This window comes from Rana temporaria, chromosome 8, assembly GCF_905171775.1.
Source record: "Rana temporaria chromosome 8, aRanTem1.1, whole genome shotgun sequence".
NCBI lineage: Eukaryota > Metazoa > Chordata > Amphibia > Anura > Ranidae > Rana > Rana temporaria.
The window spans coordinates 181,991,059-182,014,858 of NC_053496.1; the positions used below are offsets into that span (position 1 = coordinate 181,991,059).

Below are 23,800 nucleotides of genomic sequence, written 5' to 3' on the forward strand. Positions count from 1 at the left end.
CTGACCTTTCTGGCTTAGTCAGCATCTCACAATGGAATGTCTAGGAGCAGCCCCAATTAACATCTCAAAAGCATGTGTCCTCACATTGAATGAAAACACTTCACTGACCTGGTGGGGTCAGAATAACCACTTGTAATATCTCAAGATATCCTGCAATATGAATTATCAGTCACCCTATGCCCAAAAGGGACACAGGGTGACCCTAGACCCAAGAGTCATTAGTGACGCTGGCACAGGAGTACCCCCTGTCTTTCAAAAGTCTCTGGGTGTCACAGGTCATTCCGTTACATATTGCATTTCCATTTTCTGTGGGAAAACAAATATAATGCAGGGTAGCAAAAGGGAGTCAAACATGGTACTAGCAAGGTGCACATAATAAAGTGCCTGGTGAGTGTTTTTACACATGTTGATACTGCCACGGAACCTCTCCCTCTGGGGACATAAAATAGTTTGCAAACGTATCACGCATGGTAACGACTGAATTGTTGGGTCGCAGTCCGGTAAACCGTACAGAAGGTAAATTGATCTCGTCCTCTTCCTCAACAGTAATTCCTTCTTTCTCACGTATAATATTATGGAGGACACAGCATGCTTGTATAACTAGTTGGGCATTCTCCAGGCTCAGTTGAATTGTATGGAATATGCGCCACTTGCTGGTCAAAATGCCAAAGGTGCATTCAATAAGGCGCCTTGCACGACTCAACCGATAATTAAAACATTTTTGGGGGGGGGAGTTAGATTGTGCCTGGCATAAGGCATTAGGAGATGCCGAGAAAGTGCAAATGCCTCATCAGCTACAAACACATGTGGCCCTACAGTTCCTGGAAGAGGTTTGTCTGATGGCAATTGAAAGTGGCCCTCAAGTAGTCTTCTCTCCATTTGCGATGCTGTAAACACTATTGAGTCTGCAGTACATCCATACGCCCCAATATCTACAGCTACAAACTTATAATCACTGGGTCAGATTCAGGTACCGCTGCGCACTTCTTACGGAGGCGCAGCGTCCCGTTTTTGACCTGCGCCCCCGCAAATTATTTGCGCTACGCTTCATTCACGAAACAGTAGCCACGTAATTTGCGTGGGCGCTCCTCAAAAATGCCCGGCGTAAGGGCGCGTAATTTAAATGATCCCGTAGGGGGCGTGGATCATTTAAATTAGGCGCGTTCCCGCGCCGAACGTAGTGCGCATGCTCCGTCGGGAAACTTTCCCGACGTGCATTGAGGCAAATGACGTCGCAAGGACGTCATTTGCTTCAAAGTGAACGTGAATGGCGTCCAGCGCCATTCACGATTCTCTTACGCAAACAACGTTAAATTTTAAATTCACAACGCGGGAACGACGGGTATACGTAGCTAATAGCAGGGGCAGCCTTACGCAAAAACCGACGTACGCAAAACTGCGTATGCAGGGTTCGCGTAGGGTAGTGAATCGGCGTTAGTATGCAATTTGCATACTATACGCTGACCACTACGGGAACGCCCCCCTAGCGGCCATCGTAAGAATGCAGCCTACGATATGATTGGCATAAGAGCCTTATGCTAGTCATATCTTAGGCTGCCGTCGGCGTAACGAGGTTCCTGAATCAGGAGCATTCGTAACGCCGGTGCAAGTAAGCAATTGCGCTGCGTAACTATGGTTACGCAGACGCAATTGCTTCTTGAATCTGGGCCACTGTCACAGATTGCCATAAGCACAAGGGAGACGTATTTCTTGTAGTTAAAATATTGTGAGCCAGATCCAGGTGGCATCTGAATTCGGATGTGTTTCCCATCCAGGGCTCCAACACAATTAGGGAATTGGGTTTTCTTCCAAAAACCATTTGCGATTTCCTGCCACATGCAAGTATCTGGAACAGGCATTGCAGTGCACCGAAGCTCCTCCCATATTGCTTGACAGGTGTCATGCACAATTCTGAAAATTGTAGAGGTTCCCAACAAAAAATTGTGGTTTAGGGACGTATAGGATAGTCCAGATGCCAGAAACCTAGGAAGAGTAGAAGAAATGATGAAAGGAATCCTACATTACGCTGGACATAATCAAGCAGAAAGGCTGGCTGACTTACCTCAGGAGGCACAGAACGTCTCATATCCGTGTTCATCCTTTCCAAACGGGGATGCAACGTTTCAAACAAAAATTGAAACGTTCGTACAGATATTCGAGTAAAATTGAAACATTTTTTTTTGTGGGAAACGTCACAGATCTGCGTAGTGTAGAGCAAAAAACCCGTCGGTTGGCCTCTTGAGCAGCATGGGATGTGTCCAGTACCTGCGTCTTCTCGCAGAAATCTTCCTGGTCGTGCTTTTTTGTCTCCTCAAATAGGATAACATGACAAATAATGTCACATGCTCCAAAAATCTGCCCAAATCCATTGCTGACGAACACTACAGCAAGGTATCAGGGAGCCCAAAGTGAGCTGAAACCACAAAGCAGCATGAAAAAGCACAATGCACGCTGGGGAAAACAAAGAATCATGGGAAAATTCATGAAAAACGGATTAAATAAAGTTCTAAAAAAAAAACGGACCTATACGGATGGAAAACGGACGTCAACGGATGAAGAACGGATGACAACGGATGAAAAACGCTGTTGGTATCCTGCGACGGGTGATCTCCTCTCCACCGGGGTAAAGCGATGAGAAGATCTCTTCATCCAGGACCGAGATCCATCGCACGCATCGCCGCCTGTCTCCACCGGAGACAGCCCGGCGAATGACGCGGCTTCAGCCAGTGACAGCTCTTATGTAGTGAGGGTGGGGCCACACGTGACCCCGTCCCCCTCTGACGCAAGGGAGAGCCCATGCTTCCCCAGTGACGTGACGGGTACTGGGCACTGATAGGTTACACTTATGGGCACTGACAGGTGACAATGATAAGCAGCACTGATAGTTGGCACTAATGGGAAGCCTTTATAGGCACTGATAGTTGGTACTGATGAGGAGCATTTATAGGCACTGATGGGCACTGAATAAATATTCCCCCTTGAAGAAGACCATAATTAGAAGGGTCGAAACGCGTATCATGTGGAGGACCACATTGCAGTAAAATGCTAATAACGGGTTTCATATAAATGTGTAGTCTCATTATGATTGATGGGTATGTTATTTTCATGTAAATGTCAGAGCTCACTTTTTACAACTTTCATGAAATTGGTAATTGCTTTTTGATAAAATAAAATAATTTTAATCAACAAATTTTAATATTCTTCTTGGCTGCTAAAAAAAACCCAGTGAGGGAATTCTCCATTTTATCAAATTAAAACAGTATTATAAAACAATAAAATATACCATATATTCATATGAAGATTTTCATGTATAATCTGGAAAAAAGACCAACTCACATATGATAGCATGTAGTTGCCATCATCCCGTAGTACTAGAAATGAATCGAAAATACCTCATGGAGTGGGATTGTATAGGCAACATAAATTAAATTTTCAAAAATATATATGAAAAAATATATAAATTTATTACAAAAATACATACAGCATATACAAAAAATTGTTAAATATCTCGAGAGTTACATGAATATACATAATACAAAACAGAACATAAATGATGCAAATACTGTCCGGCATACGGTACCATCACCATTTGGGAGGTAAGTTGTAGCTGAAAAGGCTTTTCAGCTACAACTTACCTCCCAAATGGTGATGGTACCGTATGCCGGACAGTATTTGCATCATTTATGTTCTGTTTTGTATTATGTATATTCATGTAACTCTCGAGATATTTAACAATTTTTTGTATATTCTGTATGTATTTTTGTAATAAATTTATATATTTTTTCATATATATTTTTGAAAATTTAATTTATGTTGCCTATACAATCCCACTCCATGAGGTATTTTCGATTCATTTCATGTATAATCTGTGTGTGTAATCATCGATATATCCTAATAGAAGAATGGACGGACCACGAGGCAGAGAGGAAAACGATGGAACGTAACAAAGACTACGGTATTTGTATTTAACACAAGGTGGCGACCTCACGTATTGTCAGTGGAATGCAAAGACAGGAAGTGATGTCAGGTAGAGACAGGAAATTATGTCAGGTACAGACAGGAAGTGATGCAAGAGCATATATAGGAAGTTCCGAGTGAGAAGTAAGTCAGGAAGTAGAGAGGAGACGTTGCTGGAAGTGGCAGTAGAGGAGGTAAGAGGATCTTATTTTACAGTAACACCCAGTAATCCCCCCATAAAAGGAATAGGGGGCACTCTTTACGTCTGGAGGAAAAGAGAATTGACCTCCACATTCGGAAATTAGGGTTGCCACCTTTTCTTTAAGCCAAACCTGAACACTTTAGCGGCACAGGGAACATTTTTTTTCTGTAGTATACTCTATAGGATTAGAAAAGACCTGGGACATCTTTGGGTGCCCCAAGGAGAGTAGTAATGGGGTACGTTGCTGGGAAAAGTGGGTGTGTCCAAATTACTCTTGCTGACATCATCATCGTTTCAGTCTGCCTGAAACCCGGACACATGATTCAAAACCTGGACTGTCTGGATGAATCCTGGGCAGCTGGCAACCCTAATGGAAAGGCTTCTTCACAATAAGAGCTGTTGAAATACGTAATGGACTCCCTCAAGAACCAGTAATGAGCAGCTCAGTAGATTGTTTTAAAAAGTAGTTGTGTAGCACCCTCTAGTGTGCTGCTAGTGTGAGTGCAGTAAAATGTATGTTTTGACTCAGCCTTTGAGTCTTAATTGGGTCATAGGTTTATTTTAGTTTAAGGAAGGATGACTCATGCAGTCAAGTCTCTGGTGCCTCCTGATGGTTTTGGAAAGTTGGAGAACGTTCTGGAAAATGGAGGGCGAAGGCTTGTAGGGTCATTTTGCGTACTCTGGGGAGCTTGGCCAATCAATGGGTGGTGGGCATGGCAGAATGGTTGAGCCAGCACTTAAGTATGGATGAGTCATGCTGGTCAGGGAAATCGGGTAGGAGATGGAGTGCTGAGGGGACTGTTGGTGGCCCTTGGGGTGAACCCCCCTGGTCTGGGGGCAGTGGTGCTCTGCCTCGGGTTGATGCTCGGGCTGGCTTGGGAGGATCCTGACAACAGAAGTAGTTTGGAGGGGATCTTCCCTGAGAGACAGCAGGAGCAAGGAGGACAGGGTGAGTACTACAGCACGGTCAGGGCCTTACAAGGGGAGAGATGGCCGCATGTAGCAGGTTTTTCTGGAAGAGAGAGGTGTGCTTAAATCCTTCTTAACCTTGCCCTGGGAGATCTCAAGAGAAGTCTGGTAGACTAGTGAAGAGTTGGCCGGGTAGACTGTTGAAGAGTTGGTCGATGCTTTTGGTAGATAAAAAAAAAAAAAAATCCCAATTGGCTCAATTTGGACCATGATTTACAGAGGTTTTTGCTTTCCTCTAATGCCCGTACACACGATTGGATTTACTGTCGGAAAAACCTTGGATGGGTTTTCCGACGGAATTCCGCACAAGCTTGTCTTGCATACACACGGTCACACAAAAGTTCTCTGAACTTTTGTCCGTCAAGAACGCGTTGACGTACAACACTACGACATGCCGAGAAATTTAAGTTCATTGCTTCCGAGCATGCGTCCAATTGTTTCCAGGCATGCGTCGGAATTTTGCACGTCAGAATTGCTACAAAAGATCGGATTTTCCGTTAGGAATTTTTTACCATTGCAAAAATTGAGAACCTGCTTTCAATCTTTTGTTGGTGGGAATTCAGACAGGAAAAGTCAGATGGAGTGGACACACGGTCGGAATTGAATTCACATCTGACTTTTCTAGTCGGAAAATCCGATCCTGTGTACAGGGCATAAGTCAACTGTTGGTATAGGATTATGCATATGGAGAATTTCGATTCATTTATTTTTCTATTGGTCTTTTCAAGTCATTTATCCAACGTGAGCAGTATTTAGAAGGACGCAAGGATCTCTACAAGGACGTCATGATGGAGAATCAGCCGCCCCTCACATCACCGGGTAAGAGGAGACTTTATTGTAAAGGAGAGAGCAGTACAGAGGCTCAACCTAGATCCCCCATCATCTGATAAACACATAGAAACAATGTATTCAGTCAGTGTGTGTGTTTCCTATAGATGGATCCAGTAATGGGAACCCAACAGAGAGATGTCCCCGTTCTCTGTATTCCCGGGATTCCACACAGGTCAATATTAAAGAAGAAAAAAAAGAGGAGAATAATGGGAATGGTATTATGGAGGAGGCAGAGTTTCGAAAAGGACCCAAGAAGCAGTACCAGGACACCATGGTGGAGTCATCCAGCTCCAAAAACCCACCAGAGAGATGTCCTCGTCCTCTGTATTCCCGAGATTCCACACAGGAAGATCGCACCATCCCCCACCATCATCAGGTAGATGAAACTGAGCATGTAGACCTTTGACAGAACATTCATTTTTTCCTTTTAATAAGTATTTTCTATCATCTTTGGGGTTTAGGGTGAAGAACGGAAAGACATCAAAGTTGAGGTTAAAGAGGAAAAAGAAGAGAGGTTGGTGAGTGGAGATCAGCAGTCTATGGAGGAGGGTTGTCCTCTGTATTCCCGGGATTCCACCCAGGAAGATCACACCTATAAAGAGATCGAGCAGGTAGATGGGACTGGAGAAAAAGAACTCAAAAATAGTTCTATGAAAGAACATTCTTCTATGTAATCTCTTGTTCTTTTTCTATTATCTTTGGGGTTTAGGGTGAAGAACGGAAAGACATCAAAGTTGAGGTTAAAGAGGAAGAAGAAGAGAGGTTGGTGAGTGGAGATCAGCAGTCTATGGAGGAGGGGGAGATGATTATGGAAAGTAAACAGGAGGAATCTTCTCTACATCTGGACACAAGTAAGTCATAAACACTAAATGCCGAAACATGTCACATTTTTATATGAGTATAAAATATGTACCGTATTTATCGCCGTATAGCGCGCACCAGTGTATAGCGCACATCCCGAACCCAGAAGGGAATCCTAAGGAAAAAAAAAGAAATACTGACAGTTTACAGTTACGGTTACTTACAGTTGCCCGGCGTCCATCGGCGGCCTTGTCCGGTCCGGCATCCGTCTGCGGCATTCGTGGTGTCCTCCCCGCTTCTCCCGCTCTGTTTTTGAACGCCACCGCCGACATATACCGAGTGCAGTACACTCGGCTGGGCTCGGCCACGCTCGGCTCCTCTCGCATAAAGGCTAGGAGGCGTGACCGCGAGCGGAGCCAAGCGTGGCCGAGCCCAGCCGAGTGTACTGCACTCGGTATATGTCGGCGGTGGCGCTCAGAAAGCGGGGAGCGGCGTATAACGCGCACCCACGATTTTCCCCTGATTTTAAGGGGGAAAAAGTGCGCGTTTTACACCGATAAATACGGTATTTAGGTGCCGGATTGTTGGGTTGAGACATTGCTTTGCCTGACCGTGCCATTCTACCGACGTATAAGTGCGTGAGGCAGTCGGCAAGCGGTTAAAGTAGAACTTTTCCATTAAAAAAAACACGTTTGACAGGCTGCTGCGCAAATACCGTGTGACAAAAAAAAAAATGCAACGACCGCCATTTTATTCTCTAGGGTCTCTGCTAAAATATATATAAATATGTATATATAATGTTTGGGGTTTCTGAGTAAATTTATAGCAAAATAAAAAGTGCCAGAAAAGGGGGCGGTTCTTCAAGTGGTTCATGATTGGTTGTCTTACAGATGGACGCTTTGTTCTGAAAACCTCGGAGGGAGATCCGAATTTACCTCAAGAATTCAAGGCAGAAGATGATGACATCACACAATGTTCTCCAGGAGAAGATCCCATTATTCCAACCGCACATTACAGACCTTCCCATCTGGAGGGATCAATGGATCCTTCTAATCCTGAGGAACCTTCTGATAAATCCCATACTATGACATCAGATGTCCATCTATCCCATACTATGACATCAGATGACCATCTATCCCACACTATGACCTCAGATGTCCATCTATCCCACACTATGACATCAGATGTCCATCTATCCCATACTATGACATCAGATGACCATCTATCCCATACTATGACATCAGATGACCATCTATCCCATACTATGACATCAGATGACCATCTATCCCATACTATGACCTCAGATGACCATCTATCCCATACTATGACCTCAGATGACCATCTATCCCATACTATGACCTCAGATGACCATCTATCCCATACTATGACCTCAGATGACCATACTATGACCTCAGATGACCATCTATCTCATACTATGACATCAGACGTCCATCTATCCCATACTATGACATCAGATGACCATCTATCCCATACTATGACCTCAGATGTCCATCTAAGATCAATGCATCCTTCTAATCTTGAGGAACCTTCTGATAAAACCCATACTATGACATCAGATGTCCATCTAAGTTCTCACAGTGCTGACCAATCAACACATCCACCCAAATCCAAGGAGTCTTCTCTATATAACAGGAGTCACACGGGAGAGCGTCCTTTTTCATGTTCAGAGTGTGGGAAGTGTTTTGCCACCAAAAGAACACTTGTTCGACACCTAAGCATTCACACGGGAGAGCGCCCTTTTCCATGTTCAGAGTGCAGGAAATGTTTTTCGGACAAAGGAGCGCTTGTTAGACACCTAAACATTCACACGGGAGAGCGTCCTTTTTCATGTTCAGAGTGCGGGAAATGTTTCAGTAAGAAAGAAAATCTTCTTGTACACCAGAAAAGTCACACGGGTGAGCGTCCCTTTTCATGTCCTGAGTGCGGGAAATGTTTCACTACGAAAACGGGCCTTCATAGACACCAGTCAGTTCATACCGGTGAGCGTCCTTATCCATGTTCAGAGTGCGGGAAATCTTTTACTCGGAAAGAAGAACTTGTTAAACACCAGAGAAGTCACACCGGTGAGCGTCCTTTTGCTTGTTCAGAGTGCGGGAAATGCTTTTTTAGGGTTGATCATCTTCTTTTACACCAGAGACGTCACACGGGTGAATGTCGTTTTTCTTGTTCAGAGTGCGGAAAATGTTTCGCTGAGAACAACAGACTTCTTATACACCAGAGAATACACACTGGGGAGCGTCCTTTTTCATGTTCAGAGTGCGGGAAATGTTTTATTGACAAAAGAGTACTTCAAACACATCAAAGAAGTCACACGGATGAGCGTCCTCATTCATGTACAGAGTGCGGGAAATGTTTCATTGTTAAAGCAACACTTCTTAGACACCAGAGAACTCACACGGGCGAGCGTCCTTTTTCATGTTCAGAGTGCGGGAAAGGTTTCACTCAGAAAGGGAGCCTTCTTTTACACCATAGAAGTCACACAGGTGAGCTTCCTTTTTCATGCTCAGTATGCGGGAAATGCTTTCCTAGGGTTGACCGCCTTCTTTTACACCAGAGAAAACACACAGGGGAGCGTCCTTTTTCATGTTCAGAGTGCGGAAAATGTTTCATTGATAAAGGAACACTTCTGAGACACCAAAAGATTCACACGGGTGAGAGTCCTTTTTTATGTTCAGAGTGTGGGAAAAGTTTCACTTTAAAAAAGAACCTTCTTAGACACCAGAGAATTCACACAGGTGAGCGTCGTTTTTCATGTTCGGAGTGCGGGAAATGTTTCGCCACGAAAAGGAGCCTTCTTAGACACCAGACAATTCATACCAGTGAGCGTCCTTTTTCATGTTTATAGTGCAGGAAATGTTTTACTGACTAAGGAGCCCTGGCAATACCCGCCGCCTTTCCTGGGCTCACCTGTCCGACCACGGAGCCCGAGACCGCTGCAACATTGCACAGAGGGAGGGGAGCCAAAGACGTTCCTCCCCCTCTGGGAACCGAAAGCGACGAGGGGTCCTGATTTCCGGGTCCTCCTCTCTGCTTACCTGATTGGCCACATTGGCACTTGTCATGTCACCTGTAGCCAGATGACAAGTGCACCCCGTTGGGGTCAGGGGTGCACCACAGGGTAGTGAACCTTATAGCCGACTGCTGCGAACGGACCACAGAGCGGATATGGAGGAGAGGTTCGCTGGTGGGGCACAAACAGGGATCCTACAGGCAGCTTGAGCCCAAGATTCCCCTGGACGCGGAGTCGAAGACCCAGCTTGGTGTTCACCAGAGCCTCTAGTGGTGAGGATGGCCTTCGCTGCAGCTGGATCCAGGTCGCGGCCCCTGGAGTCCCCTAGGTCACGCTCCGTAGGGAGAGAGGGGAAGCAGCACACAGGACACAAGTAATAGTGGAGGGTAAGCCGAGGTCGGGGCAACAAGCAGACGTGAATTAACCAAGGGACAGGTCAAGGTCACAGGCAAACAGGAGTAGTCATAGACAAGCCAAAGTCGGTACACAGAGATATTAATGTAGCACACGGCAAGCAGGCCTGCAGTGCACTAGTTAATATAGAGTTCCTGGGGTGGAGCCATACAGGGAGGAGAGATGATAAAAGGCAGCCAGATAAGAGGGTCAGGCCTCTAATGAACGCATGGAGGAGAAGGTAAGCTGCCAGACATTATTGCATATCCATGACAGCACTGAATAAAAACCTCCCTTAAAGAAGACCATAATTAGAAGGGTCGAAACGCGTAGGGCATCATGTGGAGGACCACGTTGCAGTAAAATGCTAATAACAGGGTTTCATACAAATGTGTAGTCTCATTATGATTGATGGGTTTGCTATTTTCATGTAAATGTCAGAGCTCACTTTTTACAACTTTTATGAAATTGTTAATTTATTTTTGATAAAATAAAATAATTTTAATCAACAAATTTGAGTTTTCTTTTTGGCTGCTAAAAAAAACCCAGTGAGGGAATTCTCCATTTTATCAAATTATAAAACAGTAAAATAAACCATATATTCATATGAAGTGTTACATGTATAATCTGTGTATGTAATCATCGATATATCCTAATAGAAGAATGAACGGACCACGAGGCAGAGGGAAAAACAATGGAACGTAACGCAGACTGCGGTATTTGTATTCAAGGTGGTGATCTCACGTATTGTCAGTTGAATGCAAAGAAAGGAAGTGATGTCAGGAAGAGACAGGAAATGATGTCAGGTACAGACAGGAAGTGATGTCAGGTACAGACAGGAAGTGATGCAAGAGTATATATAGGAAGTTCTGGGTGAGAGGTGAGTCGGGAGGAAGTAGAGAGGAGACATTGCTGGAACTGGCAGCAGAGGAGGTAAGCAGACATCTCAAGTCTCCCGTATTTGGCTGCGGACACCCGCGAGCGTCGGGCGAACTCCTGGCTGGGGCAAATTTCTAGGGCCGGTCCTTCGTTCAGCAGGGACGGCTGGCGATTGGATGCTGGCCGCCGTCAGTCGGGGCTGTCTAGTCTTCTTTGTTATTTTCCACTGGGGATGCTGTGCAGCCTCCAAAGTGAATGCGCGGGAGCCGCCACTGAGAGCTGCGCACGGAGAGGGAGCGGAGGTGGTTTGAGGAGGGCAAGGGGAGCTGAGGCCGGAGGAGGAGGCCGCACTGTGCCGGGTATGAGTGCGCTGCTCAGCCGGGGTATGTGTGCTGTGCTATCCCCAGGCTTCATCCGCACCGAGACCAGTCATTCCCATCCCTGCCCAGTGTTATTATACTGAAAGGAATCACCCCCATCCCTGCCCCCCCAGCAAAGCAGTCACCCCCATCCCTGCCCCCCCAGCAAACAAGTAACCCTCATCCCTGCCTCCCAGCAAAGGAATCATCCCCATCCCTGCACCCCCCCCCCCCAAGCAAAGGAGTCATCCCCAACCCTGCCCCCCAGCAAATGAGTAATCCCTGCCCCCCCCCCCCCCCCGAGCAGAGGAGTCATCCCCATACCTGTCCCAGCAAGAAAAGGAGTCATCCCCATCCCTGCAGCCCAGATCAAAGGAGTCATCCCCATCCCTCCCCCCAGCAAAGGAGTCATCCCCATCCCTGCCCCCCCTGCAGAAGAGTCATCCCCAACCCTGCCCCCCAGCAGAAGAGTCACACCATCCCTGCCCCCCAGCAAAGAAGTGATCCCTGCCCCCCGACCAAAGGAGTCATCCTTATCCCTGTCCCCCCAAGCAAAGGAGTCATCCCCATCCCTGCCCTCTCAGACCAGGCTGACACCCAGAGTAGGATCCGGGGGCGTCATCCCCGTCCAGTGTAATTATACACAGGAGTCATCTCCATCCTTACATACAGTTATACCCAGAAGTGTTATATCCATCAATATGCCTAGATTAGGATCCAGAACAGTCATCCCCATCCATACAGAGTTACTATACCTATGCTGTAGGTGCCATTTCCATCCTTTGTGGTATACCTGGAGCAGGGTCCAGAGATGTCATCTTCATCCATACTGAATTTATATCTATAGGTTTAATCTTCATCCATAGTTATACCTATACTGTAGGTGTCATCTCCATTCTTGCATACAGTGTTATACCCAGAGGTGTCCTCTCCATACTGTGATTCTATATCCAGAGGTGTCATCCCCATCCATACATCTTTATTATACTCCGGTGTCATCCCCATCCATACAAAGATATACCTAGAAGTGTCGCAGCCAACCATATTGTTATACCCATTGTCTATTGTTCTATATACTCAGCACTACAGTGTTATATATTCTCTAGTACTGTTCGGTGTTCTTTCCAGTATCCATTGTTATCCAGGCCCCCAAGAGCCAGACCACCAGCACCAGCAGCCAGGCCTCAAGGGCCAGACCCCAGGACAGGCAAGCCTGGCTCCGGCAGCCAGGCCCTAGCACCCAGACCCCAGGACCAGCAGCCTAGTCCCAGCAGCTGTGTGATCAGGCTGCATTTCACGGGCACTGGTGTGGCTGCATTTTATTGGGGGGGGGGGCGTTTGGCACCCCAAGGAGAGTAGTAATGGGTTACGTTGCTAGGAACAGTGGGTGTGTCCAAATTTCTCTTGCTGACATCAGTGCCCTGGAAGATAGATAGAGGTGTGCTTAAATCTTTCTTAACCTTGCCCTGGGAGATCTTAAGAGAAGTCGGGTAAGACTGTTGAAGAGTCGGCCGGGTAAGACTGTTGAAGAGTCGGCAGGGTAAGACTGTTGAAGAGTCGGCAGGGTAAGACTGTTGAAGAGCCGGCCGGGTAAGACTGTTGAAGAGTCGGCCGGGTAAGACTGTTGAAGAGTCGGCCGGGTAAGACTTGAAGTGTCGGCCGGGTAATTTACAGAGGTTTTTGCTTTCCTCTAATGCCCCGTACACACGATCGGATTTCCCTTCGGAAAAACCTTGGATGGTTTTTCGACGGAATCCTGCTCAAGTTTGTCTTGCGTACACACGGTCACGCAAAAGTTCTCTGAACTTTCATCCGTCAAGAACGCGGTGACGTACAACACTACGGCGGGCCGAGAAAGTGAAGGTCGATGCTTCCGTCGGAATTTTGCGCGTCGGAGTTTCCGTTGGAAAGATTTAGAACCTGCTCTCAACCTTTTGTTGGCGGAAATTCCAACAGGAAAAGTCTGATGGAGCCTACACATGGTCGCAATTTCTGACCAAAAGCTCACATCGGATTTTTCTTGTCGAAAAATCTGATCGTGTGTACGGGGCATAAGTCAACTGTTGGTATAGGATTATGCATATGGAGATTTTCTATTCATTTTTTTTTCTATTGGTCTTTTCAATCTTTTTTTCAAGTCATTTATCCAACGTGAGAAGTGGGAGTATTCAGGACACAAGGATCTCTACAAGGACGTCATGATGGAGAATCAGCCGCCCCTCACATCACCGGGTAAGAGGAGACTTTATTGTAAAGGAGAGAGCAGTACGGAGGCTCCACCTAGATCCCCCATCATCTGATAAACACATAGAAACAATGTATTCAGTCAGTGTGTGTGTTTCCTAAAGCTGGATCCAGTAATGGGAACCCACCAGAGAGATCTCCCCATTCTCTGTATTCCCAGCTAACAGTGGGGCCCAAACTGTATGGTGGTGCACATTATTGTAAAGGAGAAAGCAGTACGGAGGCTCCACCTAGATCCCCCATCACCTGATAAACACATAGAAAAAATGTATTCAGTCAGTGTGTGTGTTTCCTACAGATGGATCCAGTAATAGAAACCCACCAGAGAGATGTCCCCTTCCTCTGTATTCCCGGGATTCCACACAGGAAGATCACACCATCCCTCACCATTATCAGGTAGGTGAAGCTGAGCATGTAGACCTAAAAAAAAAAATCATTCCATACTTTGACAGAACATATGTCTATGTAAAGTTTTTCCTTTTAATAAGTATATTCTGTTATCTTTGGGGTTTAGGGTGAAGAACGGAAAGACATCAAAGTTGAGGTAAAAGAGGAAGAAGATGAGAGGTTGGTGAGTGGAGATCAGCAGTATATGGAGGAGGGAGGTCCTCTGTATTCCCGGAATTACCCGCAGGAAGATCACAATTATAAAGAAAACGATGAGGTAGATGGGACTGGCCAAAAAGAACTCAAAAAGAATTCTATGAGTAGACATTCTTTTTTTTTACATATTTTTTTGTTCCTTTTTATAATTTTATTCTGTCATCTTTTAGGATGAAGATCTGAAAGTCATCAAAGTTGAGGTAAAAGAGAGAGAAGAAGAAGAGATGTTGGTGAGTGGAGATCAGCAGTCTATGGAGGAGGGTTGTCCTCTGTATTCCCGGGATTCCACCCAGGAATATCAGAACTATACGGAGAACGATCAGGTAGATGGGACTGGAGAAAAAGAACTCGAAAATAGTTCTATGAGAGAACATTCTTCTACGTCATCTTTTGTTCCTTTTCTATCATCTTCGGGGTTTAGAATGAAGAACGGAAAGACATCAAAAGTGAGGTAAAAGAGGAAGAAGAAGAGAGGTTGGTGAGTGGAGATCAGCAGTCTATGGAGGAGGGTTGTCCTCTGTGTTCCCGGGATTCCACCCAGGAAGATCACACCTATACAGAGAACGATCAGGTAGATGGGACTGGAGAAAAAGAACTCGAAAATAGTTCTATAAGAGAACATTCTTCTATGAAATCTCTTATTTCTTTTCTATCATCTTTGGGGTTTAGAGTGAAGAACGGAAAGACATCAAAGTTGAGGTTAAAGAGGAAGAAGAAGAGAGGTTGGTGAGTGGAGATCAGCAGTCTATGGAGGAGATGATGGAAAGTAAACAGGAGGAATCTTCTCTACATCTGGACACAAGTAAGTCATAAACACTAAATGCCGAATAACTTCGACATTTTTATATAATTATACGAGTATAAAATATGAATTTAGGTGCCGGATTGTTGGGTTGAGACAAATTTCCCAACTTCTTCATCTCCAGGTTTATGATCCATCTTCATCCATGCCTACAAAACCACGGGGCGGTCCGAAAGGGGTTAAAGGTTAATGGGAGATTTGGGGTATTTTTGAAGAGGACCTGTCATCCTTTATTTCTATTACAAGAGATGTTCACACTCTTTGTAATAGGAATAAAAGTGATTTAAAAAAAAGGGGGGGGGGGGGACAGTGTAAAAAAAAAGAAGATTTTTTTTCTAAAGCAAAAGATTAAAAAAAAAAGATTTTGCCTTTAAAGGTAATGGAGAGATTTGTTTTTTTTTGTTTTTTGACCCCAGATCTCTCCAAGAAGAGGACCTATCATCCCTTATTTCTATTTCTATTACAAGATGTTTACATTCCTTGTAAAAGGAATAAAACTGATAAAAAAAGGGGGGGGGATAAAAGTCATACAAAAAAGGGGATAGGGTGACGACAGTGTAGAAATGAACTAAAAGGTACTTTTTTGACCCCCCAGATCTCTCTATAAAGAGGACCTGTCATCCTTTATTTCTATTATAAGGAATGTTTACACTCTTTCACTCTTTGTAATAGAAATAAAAGTGATAAAAAAGGGGGGAAGGGGACAGTGTAAAAAAATAAAGTTTTATTTTTTTTATAAAACAAAAGATTCAAAAACAATTTTTCTTTTAAGGGTAAAGGAGAGATTTGTTTTTGTACTTCAGATCTCTCCATGAAGAGGACCTGTCATCCTTTATTTCTATTACAAGATGTTTACATTCCTTGTAAAAGGAATAAAACTGATAAAAAAGGGGGGGGGGGGGATAAAAGTCATACAAAAAAGGGGATAGGGTGACGACAGTGTAGATATGAACTAAAAGGTACTTTTTTGACCCCCCAGATCTCTCTATAAAGAGGACCTGTCATCCTTTATTTATATTACAATATGTTTACATTCCTTGTAATAGAAATAAAAGTGATACAAACAAAGGGGGGGGGGATTTCTCCAGGAAGAGGACCTGTCATCCCTTATTTCTATTACAAGGAATGTTTACACACTTTGTAATAGTAATAAAAGTGATAAAAAAAGGGGGGGGAGTGTAAGATAAAAAAAAATGCTTTTAAAGGTAAAGGAGAGATTTGTTTTTTTTGTTTTTTTGACCCCAGATCTCTCCATGAAGATCTGTTATCCCTTATTTATATTACAATATGTTTGCATTCCTTGTAAAAGGGATAAAAGTGATGCAAAAAAAAGGGGGGGGGACGACGACAGTGTAGAAATAAACTAAAAAGTACATTTTTTTTCTGACCCCCAGATCTCTCCATCAAGAGGACCTGTCATCCTTTATTCCTATTACAAGGGATGTTTACACTCTTTGAAATAGAAATAAAAGTGATATAAAAAAAAGGGGTGGGGGGGGGGGTGATAAAAAAATATATTTTGCTTTTAAAGGTAAAGGAGAGATTTGTTTTTTGACCCCAGATCTCTCCATGAGGAGGACCTGTCATCCTTTATTTCTATTACAAGGAATGTTTACACCCTTTCACTCTTTGTAATAGGAATAAAAGTGATATAAAAAAAGGGGGGGGGAGTGTTAAAAAAATATATATATTTTGCTTTTAAAGGTAGAGGAGAGATTTGTTTTTTGACCCCAGATCTCTCCATGAAGAGGACCTGTCACCCCTTAGTTATATTACAATATGTTTACATTCCTTGTAAAACGAATAAAAGTAATTAAAAAAAAAAGGGGGGGGAATGTAAATACTCAAAATTTAAAGGTAAAGGAGAGATTTGGGGATTTTCTGACCCCTGATGTCTCAATAAAGAGGACCTGTCATCCTTGTTTCTATTACAAGAGATGTTTTTCTTACAGATGGACGCTTTGTTCTGAAAACCTCGGAGGGAGATCCGAATTCACCACAAGAATTCAAGGCAGAAGATGATGAGATCACACAACGTTCTCCAGGAGAAGATCCCATTATTCCAACCGCACATCACAGACCTTGCCATCTGGAGGGATCAATGGATCCTTCTAATCCTGAGGAACCTTCTGATAAATCCCACACTATGACATCAGATGACCATCTATCCCATACTATGACCTCAGATGACCATCTATCCCACACTATGTCATCAGATGACCATCTATCCCACACTATGACATCAGATGTCCATCTATCCCACACTATGACATCAGATGTCCATCTATCCCATACTATGACATCAGATGTCCATCTAAGATCAATGGATCCTTCTAATCCTGAGGGATCTTCTAATCGATCCCATACTATGATTTCAGATGACCATCTAAGATCTCACAGTGCCGATCAATCAACACATCCAACCAAATCCAAGGAGTCTTCTTTATATAACAGGGGTCACACAGGGGAGCGTCCTTTTTCATGTTCCGAGTGCGGGAAGTGTTTTGCTACCAAAGGAACACTTGTTAGACACCTAAGCACTCACACGGGAGAGCGTCCTTTTCCATGTCCACAGTGCGGGAAGTGTTTCATTAGGATGGGAGTTCTTCGTGCACACCAGAGAATTCACACGGGTGAGCGTCCTTTTTCATGTTCGGAGTGCGGGAAATGTTTTTCTGACAAAGGAACACTTGTTAGACACCTAAGCATTCACACGGGAGAACGTCCTTTTTCATGTTCAGAGTGCGGGAAATCTTTCATTAGGATGGGAAGTCTTCATACACACCAGAGAATTCACACTGGTGTGCGTCCTTTTTCATGTTCAGAGTGCGGGAAATGTTTCAGTACGAAAGAAAGACTTCTTGGACACCAGAACTGTCACACGGGTGAGCATCCCTTTTCATGTCCTGAGTGCGGGAAATGTTTTAGTACGAAAGCAGGCCTTCAGAGACACCAGTCAGTTCATACTGGTGAGCGTCCCTTTTCATGTCCTGAGTGCGGGAAATGTTTCGCTTTGAAAGAAGACCTTGTTAAACACCAGAGAAGTCATACTGGTGAGCGTCCCTTTTCATGTCCTGAGTGCGGGAAATGTTTTACTACAAAAGCGGGCCTTCATAGACACCAGTCAGTTCATACTGGTGAGCGTCCTCATTCATGTTCAGAGTGCGGGAAATGTTTCGCTTTGAAAGAGGACCTTGTTAAACACCAGAGAAGTCACACGGGTGAGCGTCCTTTTGCTTGTTCAGAGTGCGGGAAATGCTTTCTCAGGGTTGATCACCTTCTTAAGCACCAGAGACGTCACACGGGTGAGCGTCCTTTTTCTTGTTCATAGTGCGGAAAATCTTTCGCTGAAAACAACAGACTTCTTATACACAAGAGAATACACACAGGGGAGCGTCCTTTTTCATGTTCAGAGTGCGGGAAAAGTTTCATTGACAAAAGAGTACTTCATATACACCAAAGAAGTCACGCGAATCAGCATCCTCATTCATGTGCAGAGTGCGGGAAATGTTTCACTGATGATGGAGGACTACGTAGACACCAAAGAATTCACACGGATGAGTGTCCCCATTCATGTACAGAGTGTGGGAAGTGTTTCACTGATAAAGGAAAACTTCTTAGACATCAGAGAATTCACACAAGTGAGCGTCCTTTTTCATGTTTATAGTGCGGGAAATGTTTTCAGGGTTCACCCATCTGACCACGGAGCCCGGGACCGCTGCAACCGGCGGGGGAACCAATGACGTTCCTCCCCCTCTGGGAACCGAAAGCGACGAGGGGTCCTGATTTCTGGGTCCTCCTCTCTGCTTACCTGATTGGCCGCATTGAAGGTCAGCGGAGGATCTAATAGACTCCAGATCTCTCCACAAAGAGGACCTGTCACGGCCCATGGGATGTTGTTCATTCCTTATGATAGCAATAAAGTTAAAATTAAAAAAAATTGTGTAAAAAAAATAATGTTAGATAAAATAAAGATTTAAAAAATTGAACTCCTTCAATATCGGACACTTTCCCCCACATCCTGCCCAGGACAATTCTCAGCTTTCAGTGCTCTCGCACATAGGGGGCCAGATTCATCAATAGATACGCCGGCGGATCTCCTGATCCGCCGTCGTATCTGTGAGACCCGACGGTCGGATCTGTGAGATCCCACGGTCGGATCTATGCGACTGATTCATAAAAATCAGTTCCGCATAGATCTCCCTTAGATCCGACTGGTGTAAGTGACTTACACCAGCCGAATCTTAGGCTGTAATCTCCCGCCGGCCGCTAGGTGTCGTCGCTTTGTTTTACACGTCGCATATGCAAATGAGGAGAACCGCCGATTCACGTCCGTACGCCCGCCCGTCGCTCTTTTTCAACGTCGTTTGCGTTCGGCTTTTTCCGGCGGAGAGCTACTCCTGCTATATGAGGGGTAGCTAATGTTAAGTATGGCCGCTGTTCCCGCGCCGAGATTCAAAATTTTTACGTCGTTTGCGTAAGTCGATCGGGAATCCCGATGGCCGCAATTGACGTACCCGCCGCTAACAATGACGTCCTAGCGACGTCATTTGGAGCATGCGCACTGGGCTTTTTCGCCGGCGGCGCATGCGCAGTTAAATCGGCGCGGGAACGCGCCTGATTTAAATTGTACACTCCCCCTAGCCGCGGAATTTGCATTCCGCCGGGGGGAGTTACGATCCAACGGTGCAATTTGCGAGGTAAGTGCTTTATGAATCATGCACTAGCCTCGCTAAATTGCACCGGCAGATCGTAAACCAGGTAGATCTAGCGGATCTAAAGATCCGCTGAGCTACATGAATCCGGCCCAGGGAATATATTCTCAGAGGCAAGACTGAACTCCAGGATTATATTCCCTATTCACTGAATAGCTGAGCAATTTGATTGGCCGTCTTTGATCTACATCCTGTCTTTCAGAGTGACAGGTAATGACCCCAGCCGGGGTCACTAATTAGTATGCATCCTTGCATACTAATAAGCTCCCTCTAATAAGTAATTAGATTACATGTGGCCCGAGTAATAGTTTGAGTGGTTTGATGTGTAAAATAGACCCATCCTGTCTCTTTGCCTATTGACAATCGACACGCGTCTTTTGATGTGTAACATGTAATTACAGGTTTGATGTGTAAAATAGACCCATCCTGGACTGAAATCTGGCCTGGTCAATTTTGGACTTACAACACATATATATATATATATATATATATATATATATATATCATCCCACATAAATCGGCCAACATATTACAACAGTGACCACTGCGCAGTGTCTGACATGGAAGTAGTGGAAGAGGGCCAAGACACCCAATGGGAAAACCAATGAGGTGGCACAAGAGAGTTCATGGATGTGGTAAAAAAAACAATTTCAAAGTACCAAAAATCAAGCTAGTGTTTGGTAAGAGAATCATCACTCACCTTTGCAAACAGATCGTGATCTCAAAGGAAAAGAGGCATCTACTCCTGACGAAGTGAAAGTATTTACGAAACGCGTCGAGGTACAAGGGGCATTCCTCTCCCATATTTCAATCATGTTGGTGATGTACAGCCTGTACTTGAAAATATACCAGCTTGATGTACATTAGACATTGTTAGGTGGAACCCGTTGTCTTGATATGCCAAACATTCTTTATGTGTCCAATCCTTGTACAATAAATTGATGTTTTATGACTTTTGTATTATGCCTCATTTAAAGTCCAATGGGCGAATATTGGTTGTGTGTATGTTATATATCAACTCCCTTGGACGGCAAGAAGATCATACCAGTCGATCTTGAAGGAAATCAACCCTAAATATTCACTGGAAGGACAGATCCTGAAGCTGAAAGCTCAAATGCTTCGGCCACCTAAGAGGACTCGTTGGAAAAGACGTTGATGCTGGGAAACATGGAAGGAAAAAAGAGAACAGGACGACAGAAAACAAGATGGATGGATAGCATCATGGAAAAACAACGAATATGAAGTTAAACAAGCTCCGGGAGGCAGTGGAGGACAGAAAAGCCTGACGCGCTATGGACCATGAGGTCACGAAGAGTCGGATACCACTAAACGACTGAACAATGTTATATGTGGGGATAAGGGTATGATACGTTAAAGCGGTTGTATGCCCAAGATAAAAAAAAACGAAGGCAAAGGCATAATGAGCTAGTATGCCCTGCAATGCAGTATGCATTCTTAAATAATTACCTATAGACAGGCTAGAATAGTATAGGGGAAGGCTAGGGTAGTGTATATATACTGGCTAGGGTAGTATAGGGGCAGGCTAGGGTAGTATAGGGGAAGGCTAGGAAAGTACATGGACAGGCTAGGGTAGTATATAAACAGGCTAGGGTAGTACAGGGGCAGGCTAGGGTAGTAAATAAACAGGCTAAAGCAGTATTTGGACAGGAAATGGTAGTATATAGACAAACTAGTGTCGTATATGGCAGGCTGGGGTAATATAGGGGAAGGCTAGGGTAGTATATAGACAGGCTAGGGTAGTATAGTGGCAGGCTAGGGTAGTATAAAAACTGGCTAGGGTAGTATATAGACAGGCTAGGGATGGTATATGGACAGGATAGGGTAGTATAGGGCTAGGCTAGGTTAGTAAATGGACAGGCTAGGGCAGCATAGGGGCAGGCTGGGGTAGTAAATAAATAAGCTAGGGCAGTATAGGGGCAGGCTACGGTAGTATATAAACAGGCTAGGGTAATATATGGACAGGCTAGGGTAATATATGGACAGACCAGGGTAGTATATAGACAGGCTAGGGTAGTATATAAACAGGCTAGGGCAGTATAGGGGCAGGCTAGGGTAGGATATAGACAGGCTAGGTTAGTAAATGGACAGGCTAGGGTAATATATAAACTGGCTAGGGTAGTATAATGGCAGGCTAGGGTAGTATATAGACAGGATAGGGTAGTAAATGAACAGGATAGGGTAGAATATGGACATGCTGGGGTAGCATACGGACAGGTTCTTGCTTGCTCTTCTCCTTGTCCCCTTGGAATTCCAAAAAAGTAGTATATAGACAGGCTAGGGCAGTATAGGGGAAGGCTAGGGTAGTATATAGACTGGCTAGGGTGGTATATGGACAGGATAGGGTAGGATATGGAGAGGCTATGGTAGTAAATTGACAGGCTAGGGCAGTATAGGGGCAGGCTATGGTAATATATGGACAGGCCAGGGTAGTATATAGACAGGCTGGGGTAGTATATAAACAGGCTAGGGCAGTATATGGACAGGCTAGGGTAGGATATAGACAGGCTAGGGTAGGATATGGACTGGCTAGGGTAGTAAATGGACAGGATAAGGTAGTATATGGACAGGCTAGGGTAGTATAGGGGCAGGCCAGGGTAGTATATAGACAGGCTAGGCTAGTAAATGTATAGGCTAGGGTAGTATATGGACAAGCTGGGGTAGCATACGGACAGGTGCTTGCTTGCTATTCTCCTTGTCCCCTTGGAATTCCAAAAAAGTGGTGTCTTGTAAGTTCTTTGGAGGTGGGGGTCTGTCTCAAGGAGAGCGAAAACGACACATGAATGGTTCCAGGATCACCGAAACTAGATCTCTGACTACCGGACATGTTTATTCCTCTCTCCATCATCATAATTGGTAAATATACACTATTGTGTGTGGCTAGATGTAATGTTTAAATATAAAATGATGACTGAAACATGAAAAAATATTTTTCTTTCCCGGCATAGAATAAAAAATCCCCTTTGAAGAAGACCATAATTAGAAGGGTCGAAACGCGTAGGAGTGACATATGGAGGACCACATTGCAGTAAGATGCTAATAACGGGTTTCATACAAATGTGTAGTCTCATTATGATTGGTGGGTATGCTGTTTTCATGTAAACGATTGGAATGTAACATAGACTGCAGTATTTGTATTCAACACAAGGTGGCGATCTCACTTATTGACAGTGTAATGCAAAGACAGGAAGTGATGTCAGGTAGAGACAGGAAGTGATGCAAGAGTATAGATAGGAAGTTCCGGGTGAGAGGTGAGTTGGGAGGAAGTAGTGAGGAGACATTGCTGGAAGGAGGTAAGAGGATCTTATTTTACGTTAACACCCAGTGACCCTCCATAAAAGGAATAGGGGGCACTCTTTACGTCAGGAGGAAAAGAGAATTGACCTCCACATACGGAAATTAGGGTTGCCACCTTTTCTTCAAGCCAAACCTGAACACTTTAGTGGCACAGGGCACACTTTTTTTCTCTAGTATACGCTATAGGATTATAAAAGACCTGGGACATCTTTGGGTGCCCCAAGTTGAATAGTAATGAATAGTAATAGGGTACGCTGCTGGGAACAGTGGGTGTGTCCAAATGACTCTTGCTGACATCATCGCCCTGGAACATAGAGGTGAGCTTAAATCTTTCTTAACCTTGCCCTGGGAGATCTTAAGAGAAGTCGGGTAGACTGTTGAAGAGTCGGCCGGGTAAGAGGAGACTTTATTGTAAAGGAGAGAGCAGTACGGAGGCTCCACCTAGATCCCCCATCATCTGATAAACACATAGAAACAATGTATTCAGTCAGTGTGTGTGTTTCCTACAGATGGATCCAGTAATGGGAACCCACCAGAGAGATGTCCTCGTCCTCTGTATTCCCGGCTAACAGTGGGGCCCAAACTGTGGGAACCCACCAGAGAGATGTGCCTGTCCTCTGTATTCCCAGCTAACAGTGGGGCCCAAACTGTAGGGTGGTGCACATTATTGTAAAGGAGAGAGCAGTACGGAGGCTCCAC

General features: G+C 44.6%; 3 protein-coding genes and 1 long non-coding RNA gene across 6 annotated transcripts in view; 3 read left to right on the forward strand and 1 right to left on the reverse strand.

Annotated features, from left to right (window-relative positions):
- The window catches only part of LOC120910202 (gastrula zinc finger protein XlCGF26.1-like), a 1,148,070-nt gene that overhangs the window by 674,195 nt on the left and 450,075 nt on the right, over positions 1 to 23,800 (reverse strand). The window lies entirely within an intron of this gene.
- On the forward strand, positions 3,866 to 6,090 carry LOC120910307. The gene is made up of 3 exons (XR_005741514.1): positions 3,866 to 4,151; positions 5,857 to 5,947; positions 6,064 to 6,090. It is a non-coding gene; the product is annotated as an uncharacterized LOC120910307 (long non-coding RNA).
- LOC120910103 (gastrula zinc finger protein XlCGF57.1-like) lies at positions 6,309 to 18,835 on the forward strand. 3 transcript variants are annotated; one of them, XM_040321972.1, is made up of 4 exons: positions 6,309 to 6,335; positions 6,421 to 6,450; positions 14,721 to 15,071; positions 17,024 to 18,835. In XM_040321972.1, the coding sequence occupies exons 3-4, from the start codon at positions 15,017 to 15,019 to the stop codon at positions 18,400 to 18,402; spliced, it is 1,434 nt and encodes a 477-aa protein (XP_040177906.1). In that variant the 5' UTR covers positions 6,309 to 6,335; positions 6,421 to 6,450; positions 14,721 to 15,016; the 3' UTR covers positions 18,403 to 18,835. The 3 variants fall into 3 exon arrangements, with proteins under 3 accessions (XP_040177906.1, XP_040177904.1, XP_040177907.1); XM_040321970.1 differs by lacking the exons at positions 6,309 to 6,335; positions 6,421 to 6,450 and adding exons at positions 14,027 to 14,062; positions 14,181 to 14,210; XM_040321973.1 differs by lacking the exons at positions 6,309 to 6,335; positions 6,421 to 6,450 and adding exons at positions 14,223 to 14,330; positions 14,440 to 14,592 and having other exon boundaries at positions 14,691 to 15,071.
- On the forward strand, positions 6,460 to 10,045 carry LOC120909995 (oocyte zinc finger protein XlCOF6-like). Its single transcript, XM_040321815.1, has 3 exons — positions 6,460 to 6,570; positions 6,669 to 6,810; positions 7,651 to 10,045. The coding sequence occupies exons 1-3, from the start codon at positions 6,499 to 6,501 to the stop codon at positions 9,624 to 9,626; spliced, it is 2,190 nt and encodes a 729-aa protein (XP_040177749.1). The 5' UTR covers positions 6,460 to 6,498; the 3' UTR covers positions 9,627 to 10,045.